Source organism: Brachyhypopomus gauderio, chromosome 14 (genome assembly GCF_052324685.1).
Source record: "Brachyhypopomus gauderio isolate BG-103 chromosome 14, BGAUD_0.2, whole genome shotgun sequence".
NCBI lineage: Eukaryota > Metazoa > Chordata > Actinopteri > Gymnotiformes > Hypopomidae > Brachyhypopomus > Brachyhypopomus gauderio.
Window position 1 is genome coordinate 7,248,416 of NC_135224.1, and position 18,438 is coordinate 7,266,853.

The following is an 18,438-nucleotide window of genomic DNA, read 5'->3' on the forward strand; positions in this document are numbered from 1 at the left end:
CATCTTACATATATTCCATTGTCAAAAGCTAATTTACCACACGACTTTGAGAAAACATAAAGCTAATGAAGGTGAATTGACTCAGCCGATCTGAATTCAGCCGGCATTGAACATTTGACCACTTTCAGATGCTAGAGGGCTTTTTTTGTAACCTAGCATTAGCAATATCGTTGCATCATTTTATGTTGACGATATATTCAGATGTGTGTTTATGTAGTATGTCTGGCATTGTGAATGTCACAAAGTAGAGTATATGTGTAGGGCAGACACATTAATGGGAAGCCCTGCATTTCTGAACATGCTCGCTCAAGTCAACCACACAGCGACAAACGAAAATCTCTGGTGCCACCCTGATTGCAACTGTTTATGTAAAGAACCACCCTTCTGCTGAAGGTAAGATGGGACGAAGCTAGTAGGAGAGGAGTAAAGTCAGTAGGAGTAAAGCCAGTAGGAGAGGAGTAAAGTCAGTAGGAGAGGAGCAAAGAGAGGTGTAAAGTTAGTAGGAGTAAAGTTAGTAGGAGAGGAGTAAAGCCAATAGGAGTAAAGTTAGTAGAAGAGGAGTAAAGCCAATAGGAGAGGAGTAAAGTCAGTAGGAGAGGAGTAAAGCCAATAGGAGTAAACTCAGTAGGAGACGAGTAAAGTCAGTAGAAGAGGAATAAAGTCAGTAGGAGAGGAGTAAAGCTAGTAGGAGAGGAGTAAAAACAATAGGAGAGGAGTAAAGTCAGTAGGAGAGGAGTAAAGCCAATAGGAGTAAAGTCAGTAGGAGAGGAGTAAAGAGAGGTGTAAAGTCAGTAGGAGAGGAGTAAAGTTAGTAGGAGAGGAGTAAAGCCAATAGGAGTAAAGTTAGTAGAAGAGGAGTGAAGCCAATAGGAGAGGAGTAAAGTCAGTAGGAGAGGAGTAAAGCCAATAGGAGTAAAGTCAGTAGGAGACGAGTAAAGTCAGTAGAAGAGGAATAAAGTCAGTAGGAGAGGAGTAAAGCTAGTAGGAGAGGAGTAAAAACAATAGGAGAGGAGTAAAGTCAGTAGGAGAGGAGTAAAGCCAATAGGAGTAAAGTCAGTAGGAGAGGAGTAAAGTCAGAAGAAGTAAAGTCAGTAGGAGAGGAGTAAAGTCAGAAGGAGTAAAGTCAGTAGGAGAGGAGTAAAGTCAGAAGAAGTAAAGTCAGTAGGAGAGGAGTAAAGCACTTACTGCTGTAGACTGTTGACTTGTGTTTCCACATGTAAACATCGGGATCACTGGAAAAAATCCCAACTCCTCAACCATTAAAGAAACATCTGGAAAAAACAAATGCAACATTGTACCCTCACATACATGGTTCAGTGCAACAACAGTGTTATTAGGTTGTTAGTGTATTGTTCATTAACATATTTTAACATAATTTAACATATTTATACTATTATCATTCCAAACCAATGGCACCTGGAAACCTTCCTACTTTTTCTCCCTCCGCTCCCCATATTCCCTTCACTCCTTCTCCTCCTCTCAGTTGCCCTAACCTCCTCTCTCCTCCTCCACCCCTCTAGAGTCTCCTCCCCCTCGCAGCTCTCTCGCTCTACCCCTGTCTGCTGCTGTCTGAAGGGCAGGATGAGGTCTGGTGTGTGTGTGGGGGCTGTCAGCCTCCTGTTTTTGGGCTTCCGATGGGTGCTTGGACAAAGCCAAACCAACTTCACAAGGTGAGTAAATGTGTGTTCAAGTGTGTGTGTGTGTGTGTGTGTGTGTGTGTAAGGGACAGAGGAGGAGTGAGTGTGAATGCATGCATTCACCAAATTCAACGTTCACACTCCCCTGTTCATGTGTGATGGTACCAACTGAATAAGTTGCTCAGTTCAAATCTAAGTTTTAACTTTTTTGATTTTTGTTTGCCAAACAGAATAAATGATTTCCGGTGTAGTGACACATCACATCACCTGTTTTAGGTGCTTTCATACAACAAAACAAAGTTTGGGCTCTGAGATTTGCTGTGAGATAGCTGATTTAAAATGTTTTCTTTTATTTCTGAGCATCATTTTGTGAACAATTTTAAGAATATCTAATAAAACTGAATGTGACCATCATCTCCAACAAACATGAGTCATTTATATATAAAGCACTGCTGTCTGGTAAAAGGAGTTTGAACAGCGATGTCTGTCTTGCATGTCTGAGATTTACGCCCTTAAACATGCTCCCTAAACTATAGCCCATTCACCTGACATTACACAGGGGACACGGTGGGTTTTTCCTTCTCACTTAAGCACTAGGCTGTTTTGTGATGTATGAATTAGGATAAACATGTGGGTAAACATGGATTACATGCCTAGAAATGACCAAATCTCATTCTTCACTCCTTTCATAATGCTTAAATGTTTCATTTTAGCTCAGTCCCACATAGACAGATGAGGGGCCGTCCAATGATGACAGCACTTTTTTCATGACATCACTATCTTTGGTTAGCATTGATTTGATGTGTGTGTGTGTGTGTGTGTGTGTGTGTGTGTGTGTGTGTGTGTGTGTGTGTGTGTGTGTGTGTTAATGATAATCAAGAATCTTCTCATTTTCTTCTCATACACACTTTGTGTGGAGAGGGATTGATTACATTCTGTCGGTGCATATTACACCAGTAGTAATATGCACTGTGTACAGTGAAGGTTTGCTCTGCTGTCCTGTTTAACATTTTGGAACACAGTGTGGCTCTTGATCAGAGGTTTGCACTGTGTGGTTTGTGAGAATGTGTGTGTGTGTGTGTGTGTGTGTGTGTGTGTGTGTGTGTGTGTGTGTGTGTGTGTGTGTGTGTGTGTACATATACAAGCCCGCCTTTCAAGATTGCTCTTGCTTGTGCCAACCCTGTTGCCATATGCAGTGAACTTTTGGCCAATGTAAGATGAAATCTCATTAAATTGTTCTTTCTCCCTCTCTTTTTCCCTGTTTGTTTTTCTCTCTCTCTCTCTCTCTCTCTCTCTCTCTCTCTCTCTCTCTCTCTCTCTCTCTCTCTCTCACTATCACCCTCTCTCACTCTCTAGGCCTGTTTTCCTGTGTGGGGGTCATTTAGTAACAGAGTCAGGATTCGTAGCGAGCGAAAGCTTCCCCACTCACTACAAACCAAACTCCAAATGCACCTGGTACATCACCGTGAGTCCTTCTCCACTTAGAACCACACTACATTTCACACACATATAGACGACACACATGAGACTGAACCACACACACACTGAAACATCATTTCAAATCTATGACATCCTTCTTCACTCTCCGTGACCTGCGTGACCTGCCCAGCATGCAAACATAGCACAGTCTTCTGTGTTCTTTGCTAAGAAACACCTTCTAAAACGAGACTTCCTGTATCTGAGCCACATCCTCCATCACCAGGTCCCCGAGGGTCATGTGGTCATGCTCCAGTTCCGTATCTTCGACTTGGAGGCTGATCCCACCTGTCGCTATGACTACGTGGACGTGTATAACGGGCACTCCTACACGATGCAAAAGCTCGGCCGCTTCTGCGGAACCTTCCGGCCCGGGGCGCTCATCTCCACGTCCAACACCATGATGCTGGAGATGGTGTCGGACTCCAGCAAAGGCGGGAGGGGCTTCTTGGCCTTCTTCAGTGGCGGGAAACCACACGTGGATGGTTGGATATTTTTTTTAGAACTGACTCTTTTGATTTTAGGTTGTACATGCTGTGATTTGAGTTTTTGTCCCAGTGTTGTACCGTAGTACAGAACACTTCATTGTTGCTTGACAGACAATACACAACGTTATCCTTTTCTCTTGAAATGCTTCATGGAGAAACTTCTTTCATAACATAACATTTCACTACATAACATAAGCCATATTTTCCTGCACGTGCCCTTTTCTAAAGTGTGTTCACTGGGCCTGTATTTGAATCAGTATTTAATTCATGTTTCTGATGCTGAAGAGATTTACTTTACTGTTTTTGTTCTGTTTGAAACATAACTTTTTACTCTATATACAGTATTACTGTATATAAGCAATATACTCTAAATTACTCTGATCTGAGGGCACTGTGTGTTAAAGGTTAGTAGGTTAATTAGCCTCAGGATCACCAGACATCTCTCTCTCTCTCTCTCTCTCTCTCTCTCTCTTTCTCTCTCTCTCTCTCTCTCACTCTCTCTCTCTCTCTCTCACTCTCTCTCTCTCTCTCTCTCTCTCACTCTCTCTCCCTCTCTCTCTCTCTCTCTCCTCTCTCTCTCTCTCTCTCTCTCTCTCTCTCTCTCTCACTCTCTCCCCCACAGACAATCAGTTCTGTGGTGGCAGGTTGACTGCACATCAGGGATCAGTAAAGACTCCAAACTGGCCGGACTCGGACTACCCAGCAGGCATCAGCTGCTCTTGGCATATCTCAGTGGCGTCCAACATGGTGGGTGCGCCAGGCCTCACTTCACACCTCAGTGTCTCTGCTGCCTCCACACCCGTCAGCTGTGCTGCAGGCAGGCCTAGCAAGGGCCCACCTGCAGCTCTAGGGCAAACATTAGACAACAATGCACAAAATAGCACCATAAATACGGTGGAGCGTATTGTTGAGCTCTCATGGAGCAGGGGAACAGGTGCAAGAGGTCACAGTTGCATCCACTCAAATAGTCACACACACACACACACACACACACACACACACACACACACACACACACACACACACACACACACAGACACACACACACAGCCCCTACAGCATTCTAATTACACAACATAATTATGCCATGGTACAGCTTAACTTTTAAATGTGTCTGCGTCTGGCATTCCTAGAAGCGTTCATTATCGATTTTCATTACAAGCTCATGTTCCATGGAAATTGTAGCCAGTCTATCAAACCTGTCCTGTTTCATGGTGCTGTGTAGGAATTTATCACGTTCAGCTTCTCAAAGCTGTGTTCTCCTGAAGGACAGGAGAAGCATGAGAAGTTCTAAAACCTTCTAGTCCCCAGTCCTGGAGTGGAGAGATACATTCTTCCACAGAATTAAAAGTGTAGTATTTGGTTAAAGAAACACACTTGTAGTTCTGCTGCAAGTCCATGACAGACTCATCATGCCCCTCACAAAGAACCCCTCTCTTCCTCGTGCATGGCCACACTGCACTTTGCAGGGAAACACAGGCCTCTGATTGCAACTTCTCCACTACTCCTCTTGCAGTAGACAGTAGACAGCACTTTGTCCAAATTGCCATCCGTGTGATAGCCAAGAAGCTCTTGTTTTGTTACACTCATGTGACGGCATGACGTAAGTCAACATTTGTTGTCTGTAGCGTTTTGTTAGTAATAGAAAACTCGTTCAAAATGTCGTATGGAGCACACGAAAGTGAGTTTTGATCTTAGCTGCAGTTCCTCTGGCTTCACATCTCGTTTTAACTCCACGAGCTCTAGTGTGACTGCCGTCTGCTGTTAATTGACAACACAACGTCAAATTCAACTCTTAATGGCTGTCGGGACTTGAACACATCTGCCGTACTCTCTAACTCGTGTCGTTAAGGTGTTTGACTATAAAGCCACGCTCTCGCATCGTTTCAACACTTCCCAGTGAGAAGTGGAGGAAGATTGCTGTGAAGAAGTCCCCAGCCTGCAGGACGTGACACCGACGGGCACAATGTCATCAAAAAGATTTCTGCAAGTTGTAGGAAAATACCGTTTTTGTGCTCAATCTACCAGTGCTACCAGAAAGTGAGATTATACACGGCCATTGTTCTGACTAAATCACTGCAACACTTTCTGCCAGCACAGCCTCCGCAAATATATTCTGCTGGTTTTGCATGTCTGTTGTATTCTGGGAGGTCAACCTCATGACCAGCTCTTTCCGTTCCTGAGAACATTTTTCATGGTCAATCGCTTTTCGTGGAAACCAAGTATTCGTATGCAGGGTTGCCAACTTTTGAAGATCACTTGGGGTGAGATTTGAACCTGGAGGAGGTGGCGAGTGTAAATTGTTGACCGGGGGGCAAACGTTAGTTGTTGAGGGGGTGGGGGGGAACACACAAATTAGGTGTTATATCACGATCTATCGATCGCCAGTGGTTGGCGCCAGAGCGAACTAGTAACTCATTGAATCATAGATATGGATCAGAGGTAAATAAACTAGATTTTTTTTTCCGGCATGAGATATCGGAAGTGTGGCGTGAGAGCATGTGAAAACGGTCAAATGCGTGTGTCTCACGCTCAATGCGTGAGAGTTGGCAACCCTGCGTATGACATTTCCCCCGTCTTTGATGTTTCTTTCACTTATGGGGAAAAGGTTGCAAACGATCCATAATCTGCGTACCCATTTTCCAGACGACATAGGGGGGGGGGTCAAATAAATACATTTGACTTGACCTAGTCCTTGAGATCTATTATTTAGAATTTCTTTGCTAACTGTTGTTGCTGTCAGGATAATTCATGTTTTATCTAGCTGGTAAATATTAATGTGTTGTATGTGTTTTTGGTGAGGTACTAATGAACCTATTACATCACATACAGTTTGTTCTTGAGGAGCTCTCTGGCAATGAGCGTCTTCCTAACCAACTGGTGTTATTGATACTGCTGCCAGAATCAGTGTAGCTTAAAAATTAATCTTTCTGTTTTTGTTTTGTTCCTTCATCAGCGAGAACATTTTGATTCTTCAGGCCTGACAGAACTGCACTATTTTACTTTGATAGAGCAAAACCAAAAAATCAATAGTCTAGCATAAGCGCTTGAGGGTGGGGGACTTTCGCAGTTGCGGCCTGAACACAGGAATCAGTCCGCGGAGGGCTGCCGGACACGTTTCTGAGCTGCACATTAGGACTGTCCCGTAAGGAGTCTATCTAGGCTGTGTGGTGACGTCACGTGAAAGGTACCGCCCCTTATAATTCTGGCACAAAACCTGAGATGTTGTTTTGAAAATAAACAACCTTTACATAAAATATATGCTAGCTTAGTTAGGATTTATAGGCCCTTTTCACACTTCCGCATTTTTTCTTCCGGAAGCTCTCGTCGCAGGGTAAAGTTACTTCCGTTACACATTAAACAATGGCAGAGTCCAATAACAAAAGTTTTTGCAGTGTGCCAGGGTGTTCAATCTCGAAGCAAAAAAAAGTTATTTTTTTGTATTGGTCTTAATTAATATTCTAGTTTGTGTGGCTCCTCGTTCTTCCCCATCGATCGGTAGCATCTAGCTCTGACTATCACTTTGCTGTCGACGGTGGTGACGTTTTTCCGCTTTGTTGTGAAAAAGGCCTATTGGTCACAATGGAACAGTCTATCTAGGTTGTGTGGTAGCGAAAGGTACCACCCCTTATAATTCCAGCGCCAAATCTGAGAGATGTTTTTCGAGGTTCGACTCGAAACTCCATGCTTAAAGTCTCATGGAAGACAAAGCTCCAGACTATTCTCCATCCTGGCTCCAAGATGGTGGAACGATCTTCCATTAGCTGCTAGGACTGCAGAGTCTATTGCTATCTTCAAGCGTAGACTGAAGACCCACCTGTTTGTTGAGTTCTTACCAGAGCATTAACTCGGCTGATACCACTTGCCGTTGTTCTTAAATTGTATGTCTGTCTATGGTTATTTGTGCTTCTTGGCAAACATCTAACTTGCAAAACACTAGTTAATGACATTGACTCCTGTAGTTTAGTAGTAGTCTGACTCAATGGTATCTTGAATTCTGGCCTATCTGTACTATTACCTAGGATGAATTCTGTGATCAGATGCAAAGCACTTTTATAAGTTGCTCTGGAATGTAAATGTTTTGAAAACAAACAACCGTTACATAAAATATATGCTAGCTAAGTTAGGATTTATCGGGGAGCTAGCTATCGTAATACACCCGCAAGCTTATGTAAACCGCTAAGCTCAACCATTTTCATAATTTTACCATGTAACTTAAGATAAACCATAAAATGACATGAAAAAATAATAATTTAAACAAACTGGTACAGAGGTGTTGTCTGTTTTTTTTCTCGCCTTTGCGTCGCAGAGACATTTGAAGGCTGTATCAGTTGTCTCGTAATTACCGTGAACGAAGGCTGCTTCGCCTCGGAACGGCCAGATGTGCCGCCCACCTCGACTGAGGCCTTTGCGCTATTCACAGAGAGCTTTATAAATGACCGAAATATGTGCTCAATTTCAAGGCAAAATAATAACCTTGGTAAAAGTTTTGCTATATGGCTCTGGTTGCAGGAAACGGATTTACGAATTTATGCTTTTCCACCCGGATTGGATATGCTCTGGGAAGAGGAAACAGTAATCTGTTTATTGGCTTGTGCCAGTATTCATATTCAGGGGTTGTGATTTTGACGACCTTGCCTGAGAGACCCCATTGATGGGTTCTGTTTATGGAGTGTGTGTGTGTGTGTGTGTGTGTGTGTGTGTGTGTGTGTGTGTGTGTGTGTGTGTGTGTGAGAGAGAGAGAGAGGGCAGCCAGTAGGAAAGGAGCACTTATTCCTGCAGGCTGTGGACGTTTGCTCACAAATTAAGTTACACAAAGGATTCTGTATGCCTTCATGCATTTAAAGCTTTAAATACAGTTAGTTAACTACATAACACAGGTAAGTGTACAAAGAGAAGCACCAATACCAAACGCGCACATGTAAGTCTGTGTTTATGTGTGTGTGTGTGGGTGTGTGTGTGTGTCTGTGCATGTAATCACTCCCCCAGGTAATCGAGGTGAAATTTGAAAAACTGGACCTTGAAGCAGATATATACTGTCGCTATGACTACGTGGCACTGTTCAACGGTGGTGAGACAGACAACTCTCGGCGAATAGGCAAATTCTGCGGAGACTCGCCCCCAGAGTGAGTCACTGTTCACTAGATCACCTTTACCATACATCTGGGTCTTGTGATATTTCAGCCACCATCCATGCTGTTCTCTGAAGATGTGGTTATCCAGGGAGTTTCTTTCAATCTGCAGTAGGTCAGCACTGTGAGCAGTGGATTTCTAGAATTTTCCCAACTTTTGGCATGTTTCTGACATCACATTCATTGCCATTATCACATTAAATCAAAACATGGACCCTGCACTGAGGGAACTCAAACCTAAATATATAGGTACAATGTTAGAATACTTTCCCAATACTTAAGACAATTTTTTAACCAAGGAAAAAGGAAATTTATACGAGAACAGGTTTACAGGAAAATAATTTTACTGGTATATACACTGAATGGCTACTTACACACACCTGCCCTTTCAAGATTGGAACTTACCTGTATGCAAATTAGACGTGTGACCCCCAGAGTGCAGCACGTAATCAGGTGAGCATGTTATCTGTGGATCAGTTTCAGTGTAAATCCATATTAGAATGGGAAAAATCGAGCGAGTTGTGCGACTTCAAATGAAGTGTGGTATTGGGTGCTGCTCTAGCCGGGGCCAATTTCCCATTGTGCCCAGGGGTGGTGAGAGCATAGCAAGAACTGAGTGATCCAGGAACAACATCCTGCAAAGGGACATTTAGGGGACATAAACAGCTCATCAGAGGAGCATGTCAAGAATAACTGACAAAAGTCAAGCAAACTGCAGCCAAATACAACACTTATGTTACAGTCAATGTATCCACACGAACATGTACATGTCGTTTCTTGGCACAGATGGGCTATAACTCAGGCAACCCGTTTGAGTGTCATTGCTGTCTGAGAGACACAGAAAGGTCAGACTGCAGAAGGTGATAGAGTGCAGATATTGGATCACAGAATGGAGGAAAACATCACATGGTCAGATGAACCCAGATTTCTGTTGCACCATGCTGATGAGAGGGTCAACATTTGGCATGATTCCTGGTACACCCTGATACTTGTGGATAGACATTTGAAATCCTGGTACACCCCGATATTTGCAGATGAACGTCTGGACCAAAGAGCTTACCTAAGCATTGTGACTGACCAAGTTCATGCCCTCATGGCAACTGTTGACCCCATGACCGAGTGTTCCCTGCTTCCCTGGACTTCCTGTCTCCAGATCTTAATCCTGTAGGGCATCTCTGGGGTGAGCGAGAGCAGGCTGTTCAGAGCATGTCGGTGCCTCCATCTAATTTGACTACTGCTAGAAGCAGTCCTATCTGTACAGGCCAAGATTCCTGCAGAACGATCTAAATACTGAGAGGAATCATGCCGTGTTGAATTACTGTGGTTCTTTAGGCCATAGGAGGTCCTCTATTAAAGTTGCCATTCAGTGTAGAATAAATCAAAACAGTTTTAAATACAAAAACTGCTGTAACGTTCTTGCGTCTCCTTGATCTGCAGGTTGGTTGTGACCAATGGGAATGAGTTGTTGGTGCAGTTTGTGTCGGACCTGAGTGTGACGGGCTCCGGCTTCTTGGCCCATTACAACAGCATTCCGCGTGGGTCCCGGACCGCAACCACAGGCCTGGACACTGTACCTGGCCCCAAAGTGGACCCTGTACCCACTAGTCCTCGTTCAAGACCAGCTGGACCTGCTGTGCCTAAACCTAAACCTACCCCCAAACCTAAGCCTGTTGTTAAGCCTAAGGTGACGCCGAAACCTCCGTCTAGGCCACAGAAGCCTAAGACCCCTAGACCGACTCCCAAGCCAGCAAGCAAGCCTAAACCAGCAAAGCCTACACCTAAACCTAAGCCTAAACCAGCAAAACCTACACCTAAACCTAAGCCTAAACCCAGGGTCACCCCAAAACCTGCAGTAAAACCAACACTGAAGCCTAAAGTTAAACCGACACCAAAACCTAAAGTGAAGACCACAGCCAAGCCAGGTAGCAAGCCTGCAAAACCTACAACCGCGTCAAAAGCAAAGCCAAAGCCCAGTGTAAAAACTGGGTCTAAACCACAGACCAACAATGGGACCGCCACAACGGGAAACAGGAAACGTGAGTAGATCTGAGGCTTTGCACGCTGATGATACGAGTTACTCGTCATCGGCAGGACTGTGGATTGTGTATTTTTCTGCATGTTACGATTACGTTCTTCTCCGTCTTCCTCCTCAGCCCCAGTGCAGGACCCACAGTGTTTGCAGTCATGCCAGAGGACGGGCACCCTTCTGACTAGCTTCTGTCCCAGCCACTTTGGTAAGACCCCTCCTCTCCGACCCCTCCCTTTCCCCTTCCTCTGCTGTAGTTATGCTGGTCATCATGGAAATAAGGGCTGAAACTGTACATTTCCGTGCTGCCGAGCAGTCATGGCGTTGCCCTTCTGTGATCGGCTACATAGGTGTGAAAGCGAGAGTGAGAGTTTCCATACACTTGAGATGTCACATTTTGCCATGCCTTGGTCTCTCTCTCAGTGGTGACGGGTAAGGTGTCCTCGCTCACCCCAGCCACCCACGGCGGTGTGGACGTGGACGTGACCATTATTAAGACATATAAAACAGGTGGGCTTAGCATCGCCAAGAGAGGACCCACCATGTCTGCCACACTGCAAGCTCCGTGTCCCAAGTGTCCCGCCCTGCGTAAAGGTACGCCGCACAACACTCCGGCCGCCACGTGTCTCAGAAAAGATTTAGCTGGCTGACCACACCCTGCCCTTTCAGCAGAAGTAAGCTACATCTCGAACTGTTCCCTCCCTCAGGAATGAACTACGTTCTGATGGGTCAGGTGGATGAAGGGGGGCGTGGCTTGCTGAGCCCTTCCAGCTTTGTTCTTCTCCATAAGGCAGTGCATGACAAGGTACTGGCCAATCTTGCGAAGAAACGGTGCTGACCTCACGTCTGCTGTACCAATCACAGTGTCCGAGACCAGCATTGATTATCTTAGAGGTAAAAATTCAAAATAAATACAGAACAACAAATAAAGCACTTCTAATATAACAGTTTTTGACATATTGTCATGTAGCCTGGTGCCACTGCTATAAATGAAGTGAGTTTTTCGTTTTTACTGAATTTAGGATTTATTCAGTGAAATAGTAAAACTAGATAATTTCGGTACTCTTCCAAGATGTGTACATATGAAAGTTAAAGTGAATGGATTCCACTCATTCAAGTGCTATGATGTGTCTTTAATTATTCACACTTATCTCATTTCAGTTTCACCTGACAAATTCATTAGTTACACTGCAAAATATTGTTTATTATACAGAAAGTACATACTGCTGTTATTTTTATTTCTGAACTTTATCCAAAACATTGTTATTATTAAATTATAATATTCTAAAAAATATGTATGATTAAAAATGTAACTACATAACATGACTAAATGATTATGCTTGACTTTTACAAAAGAAAGAACATGTGTGTTTGTGTGTGTGTCATTCTACATTATGAACCTTTAGAATGCGTAGGCCATTAGGAATTTGAATTTGAACCTAGCTAAATATCGCCATCTAGTGGACCATATGGACCAAGCAGACATATTCAGTGCTGGAAAACCCAAACAAATATGACCACATCATTACCTATTCATTCTGGATTTCCTTTTTCTTTCCCACAGCACAGTTTATTTTTGCTATATTACAATCATCCCACTAAATACACTAAATACCACATAATATCCATTAGTACCATGTTAGTGCCCTGAGAGAGAGAGAGTGTGTGTGTGTGTGGGAGGCTGCTATGACATAACACTGTCTCCCAGCTGCTTATGTAGCTCAGCAAAATTGAATTACCTTTACACATGCATGTGTGTGAACACGTGTGAGCAAAGTAATGCAAATGTATGCAAAAGTGCACCTGCACAATGAAGGACTGCTGACGGACAGACTGTATTTGAGACTACTGCCATCTTATCCTGGCTTGAAGAACATCACATTTTCAAAATCAATAGATCCTTGACTAAGATCGCTGTCAATAATTGAGCCTAAATGTACACTAATATACACACGCAAAACTATATTGTAGAAAAATTCAATAAACACACTTTGTTGACCCAGCAAATATTAAATTTATTAATTCCTAGATTTTATTACTTAGCACAGTGAAAAAAATCTATCCATACAATTATCTTAATCTATAGTTGAATAACTATCAAGTAATTAAGATCAGTCATCGAGTCATAACTATGATTTACATTAAGGTAAGGTCGTACAGAGCATGACATGAGAATGCAGAGACCAAGCTTGACGAGTCGTTTAACCCTGAGAGCTAATAGATTCAAAAACTCCCTGGTCAGTCTGTCCGCTTTAGAACAGACCTGATAAATGATCATGTAGGAGCTATGAGCTTCTAGTGAACTGGCATCAAATGTATCACACTATCTCGAGTAACACAGAGTTGTGGGAATTAAACCTTTTTTAACTAAAAGACACAAAGACATTGTTCTCAAATATGTGCTCCTAGCAGACACCATAGCACTAATAACATAATGATCCCAGACTGCTGGTAAAGAAAACAGGTGGGGTGCAGTGAGGACCTGCATTCACACATTCTGTTTGACCCTTGCTGAGAACTGTGCAGCTCCTTGGTGATTCCTGACTATTGAATTGAAATTTGTACAATAAAACATTTTATATTCTTCCCTAGTTTCCACTTGCAATATTGTCAAAACCGGTAAGAGCCAGGTCCCTGTCTTCAAGAGACTGTGGAGGAAGAAACACTTCTGTTGCACAGCTGTTACATTAGTGACCTTCACACGAGTGCTCAGAAAGACACTGGCCCATCTAGACCGTGTTGTGCGCATCTGCGTTTCCAGAATGTGCAGAGTCATTCTGGTAAACAAGTACGGTCTTTCCAAGCAGGTGCATGCACTCAGGGAGTCAACAGAATGCTGGGGCTGGTCTGGGGCATATTTTATAATGCGAGAGCTTCCACACACCTTTTCAGAGATAGGAAGAGGATGGCAAACACATGGAGACATTCACAGTTACCGTGCCATCTCCGTGTACAGACATAGCCAGCATAGCCGGTGAATATCGGGTGACTCTTTAAACATCCACCATGAATTGCATTTTGTATTTTATACATCATGAGGTTTCTGTAATATGATAGTCTGAAACAAACAGAATTATGATGCCATCATTCAGTATGGACTAGGAGGTCAGACAATGGCTATTAAAACAGGAAAGTGACAATGTTCATATGCATTCAATTCAGTTTTTCAGCAGTAAAGACAGCAGAGACAAAAAATACCCATGTGAACACTAAAACTGACTTAAATCAAGACACAGTCATACGTTACTGGTCTTTTGACTACGTTGACTAGTCTTTTGAACTGTGCAAATCTACAGGTACAGTTACTAGCATGCCTTAAGAACGCATGGTCTGTCATAAACCTATCATATATTACCATGATTTAGTAAAGCATTACAGTAGCGGAAATAATTTTTGTGCAGTTTTGAGAGGGCAATAAGTGCTTCAGGCAATCTAAAAATCACGAGGTCACTCAAGACATTAATGACAGAATTGTGATAGATCTGTGACAGAATATTCAGTAGCATGTTACCAGGTAACTGCCTACACTCTGGAAAAAGATTATTCTGAGTTAGGCCTGCGTTCAGGAAGCAATTCATATTAAAAGCACTTGTTTTATTCTGCAAACACGTACTGACACAGATAACCATGTACACTGAGGATCAGATGCCAGATGTGCGCCATTTTCTCTGGAGTTATCCTTGAACACAGGCCTAAACAAGTCCGGCACTGGAACCTAACAAAAGCACTTAGTCATTCACAGTGGTATTTCTTACACTGTTTCATACCATCACAGAAAGATTCAAGGCTTCAGAACCAGCAGCTACAGGCCAGTGATGATAGGAAGGACACAGGCAGAGACGTATAAAGAACTACAGGAACTGCCGTTTAGAAAGGAATGAGCATGTCATATTAATTATTGATTTATAATTAACTAAATAGGCTAAACTAAATTATTCACTGAAATCCTTGAAATGCCCTTTTAATGCACCACGTCCTGAAAGCTTCTGGTTGGTTGAGTGCAAATTCATCTCTCACCAGTGGGGAAACCCTGCTGAGATCACACTGATATGTCAAATAAGCAGTTTTATGGCTTTTCCTTCTCCAAACACCATTAAAGACATCATCCTCCTGCCGAACCACAGTCGTCAGCTCCGTTCGACTCAGATTATAAGCGATACATCTAAATGTACAATCAAGAGCCATGCATAGGATACAGTACTTCATATGTGGAGAAATTTGATCTGTATAGTATATTGAAGAATCAAGTATGTAAATGAAAACAATAGTTCTGTAGAGTAGCATAGTTCATCATGTGTTATTCAGCATTAGGAGATGTTGTGATGAGAGCGGGCTGATGTTGGTGATGTTTAAAGCACAAAGGAAGTAAGATCAACATCAACACTAAAGTGACTCCCCTCCCACTTCCTCTATTCTAAAAGGCCGTGGTTGAAGCTATTTGAGCTCGTCGATCACACTTCCTGTTTAAAGGGCTCAGCACCAAGTAAGGGGAAGCTTGTATGTGTGAGTGTGTGTGTGTGTGTGTGTGTGTGTGTGTGTGTGTGTGTGTGTGTGTGTGAACGCATGTGTGTGTGTTAGAGAGAGAGACACACTAACAAAAAGCTTTAGATTGATATCATGTTCCTCCAGAAAACTCTGAAAGCCTTTCTTACCGCCCCGTGCTGGGGGAGCCCCCTCGGGATGGAATTATCAGCTTCTCCTCAGCTCTGTAAGCATTACTATAGAGTTCCCAGGGACAACAATGACGGAGCAAGGCTGCCTAGTTGAGATTCAGTTTAACAAAACACTCTCAACTACCGTACAACAGGGAAACAGCAAGATCAAAACTAAACCACTTATTAGTATCTATGTGTAGCGCGTGGACACTGGTTACATATGTAATGTATCGAATGATGCCCTGTAGCCTTAACAGTAAGCGGAGAAATGCGAAATGGGTGAAATGATCTTGCTGTGCGTGAGCAAAAACAATGACTGAGGTCAAATGACTGAGGCCATGTATTGCAGTCTATGGCTCTTCTCATTGTGTCTTCAGTAGTTTCTGCTGAGGAGCGTAGATCTGGTATGCGCACCGGCCGAACCAGATGATGATGGAGGCTATGCATCCTTGCAGCAACATCATCACCCCGTAGGTAGAGCAGAGGGTCGGGCCCGGGAGTTGGGAGGGCGCGTCGGTCGGAAGAACCAGCGACGGGTGGAGCAGCAGGGGCCCGCATCTCCACCTTGATCATGTGGAACTCATCAAGGATGGAGAGGAAGGTGCAGCAGTGGAACCACTGGTGGCTGTGACCCCAGATGTCAAAGTTCCCCGGGGCGAGGCGCTCGGGGATCTTGCTGATGTTGAACAGCGCCGACACCACAAGCCAGAAGCAGTGGCGGTAAAAGAACCTGGCCATGGTGGTGGGCGGAGGAGGGGGGGGCGGTCACCGCGGGGCGGGCCGGCGTAAGGCGAGGGGCTGAGCAGGCGGTAGAAAACGGGTGTGGAAGAGACGAAGAAGGGCAGGAGGAAGACGAGGGTGCGGACGGCGTAGCGGTACTTTCTCCAGCGCTGCCTGGTGTTGCAGCAGGTCAGCACGCAGACGATGGCTACGAGGCACGAGCAGGGGATGTAGAAGGTCTCGAAGAAGGAGCAGAAATGCAGGAGAGAGGCGGAGGAAGAGGAGGGCAAGAAGCAGGCTGACGAAGACCACTCCGCCCTCGCTTGCTGTGTCTCTGATGCATTTGGTGCTCCGACTTCAGGCTTTGGTATTCCAGCCTGGGGGTGGATGTAGTAAAAATACGCCAGCGAGGAACCAACAGTGTACGCGCTAATGGTGCCGTAATCCACAAAGAAGCAGATCTCACGGATGATCAGAGACATGGAGTTGAGGAGGTGTGCCAGACTACTGGCCAGCAACAGGTAAAAAACCCCAATGAAATAGTTCCAGGCAGGATAGAAGAAGGGGTCACCAGGGGTGGGGGCTCCCTCCCACTCGAATATCTCTAGGAAGTGGAAGGCAAACACAAAGATGGGGAGGAAGTGCGTCCAGAAGTTTCCAGTCTCGTTCGTAGGGCGGAAAGCAGAGACCAGGCACTGCAGCAGGCTGTAGTCTGGGAACCGGTAACCTGACAGGATGAAGTTCTCCGTCACTCTTGGCGGGACATCGGTGTGACGAAGGAGAGGTAGTGACCACATGATTGGAAGAGCCCTCAGGAACCGCTAGTTGACTGTTCTCAGCACCTCACAGGGGATTCGCTGTCTTGTTCTTGCTTGCAGACATCTTGTTCGCTTACTGGATTTTTAAAGGTGATCTACATGGGACAGAGTTGTCTCATGTACGTAATGATTCAGATTAAACATGAAAGTCATTCAGCGGTTTTGTCGATTTTACCAAAATAAAACTCCCTAAAGTGTAGCAGGGTGCCACGAATTTGATTTTCCTTTAATTATGCAGTAAAGTTCTAATCCATTTAAAGCAGACTCTGTAGGTGCATAGTAGGATGTAGTTGGCTAGCATCCCTGAGTTTCAGAAAAAGGTTCCCGACATATCCCACATAATGGGAAATGCACCAGGAAATATATACAACGGGGGTCAACCATTCGCAAATGTCATTTTACACATTGTTCAGTTCCCCCTACACACACACACACACACAATACTTAGCAGCAAGGTATCTTAGCAGCGTCGTCACAAATTCAAGGTTAATATATGAACTCCTCAGAGCAGAAGGGTTCTTCTCGGCTTCAAGTGTCTTCTGATCTGGCGCAGGTCGGATTTTAAAGTAGCTTCCAAGTTTGCGTTACAGAAGCTATTTATCCAATCGCTATATTATCCGTTACAACGAGCAGCATGCGGATCCGTTAGCCGGTTGTGCGTATTAAAGCTCCTATTCACCTGACGGTGGACGCGGGTTCGACTTCTCTGGCTGGGATCTCATTTTCCAAAACTGGGTCAAGTGGACTGCTGTCCCGGCCGGCCGCTTTCAGAAACAGACGCACCATCTTTTATTGATGATCTGCTGTGCATAATTCATATCCTGCAATCGTAAATTGCAACTTGTAGTTTCTACATGCGCTGTCACAGTCCCGGAACACCAGACCAAGTAAGCGGCTCCGGAGGGACGTCAGCGCTGTTTGCAGCGCCGCGCCGAGCGCAGCGATCACAGTGCGCACCGTGCCGCGCGTGCGTGTCCGCGTGCGCGTCCGCGAGCGCGTGTCTCCACATTTGGTCCGACGTGAATGAACAACGACGTTCGGTCTGTTTCATCCGGCTATTCGTGTAATGTTCTTCTCGTGTAGTCCAACACAGCCTTGTGCGGTCTTTTTTCAGGAAAGCGAAGTGTCATTCCAAGGAAACACGGTTTACATCGACTCGTAGAGGCGGGCTGTCTCCCCTCTTCAAGTGGACCTCCTACACCCGTGTTGTCCTTGACTCTACACACATGGACACATGGACACGGGGACGCGGGTGGCAGTCCGTCCGCTTCACCACGGACACAATGCGGGTTGGTTGCTCTTAGCCATGCGCATTGTGCTCGCTCGGCCTCCCCCCGCCGGTACTTAATCAGGATGAAGCCGTCCTGTCGGATCTGTGGGACACTCTCGCTATTAAGTGCTGAATCGAGCTGTCCATGCGAAAAAGAAAAAATGCGTCCCTGTTTATATCCGCCAAAACAGAGAACCCGCGCTCTACCGATTCATA

General features: G+C 44.6%; 2 protein-coding genes across 2 annotated transcripts; one reads left to right on the plus strand and one right to left on the minus strand.

Moving 5' to 3' along the window:
- The first annotated feature begins 1,498 nt into the window (after positions 1–1,498).
- pcolceb (procollagen C-endopeptidase enhancer b) lies at positions 1,499–12,096 on the plus strand. Its single transcript, XM_076973043.1, has 9 exons — positions 1,499–1,670; positions 2,994–3,102; positions 3,340–3,598; positions 4,224–4,348; positions 8,591–8,727; positions 10,171–10,769; positions 10,887–10,967; positions 11,183–11,353; positions 11,467–12,096. Exons 1-9 carry the CDS (start codon positions 1,582–1,584, stop codon positions 11,595–11,597), a joined length of 1,701 nt encoding a protein of 566 aa, XP_076829158.1. The 5' UTR covers positions 1,499–1,581; the 3' UTR covers positions 11,598–12,096.
- A 16-nt stretch (positions 12,097–12,112) lies between these two features.
- Positions 12,113–18,412, minus strand: paqr9 (progestin and adipoQ receptor family member 9). Its single transcript, XM_076973044.1, is given in 3 exon segments — positions 12,113–15,962; positions 15,964–16,170; positions 16,173–18,412. Coding segments are annotated over 3 exon segments (1,152 nt in total). The 5' UTR covers positions 16,932–18,412; the 3' UTR covers positions 12,113–15,776.
- Positions 18,413–18,438: the final 26 nt, after the last annotated feature.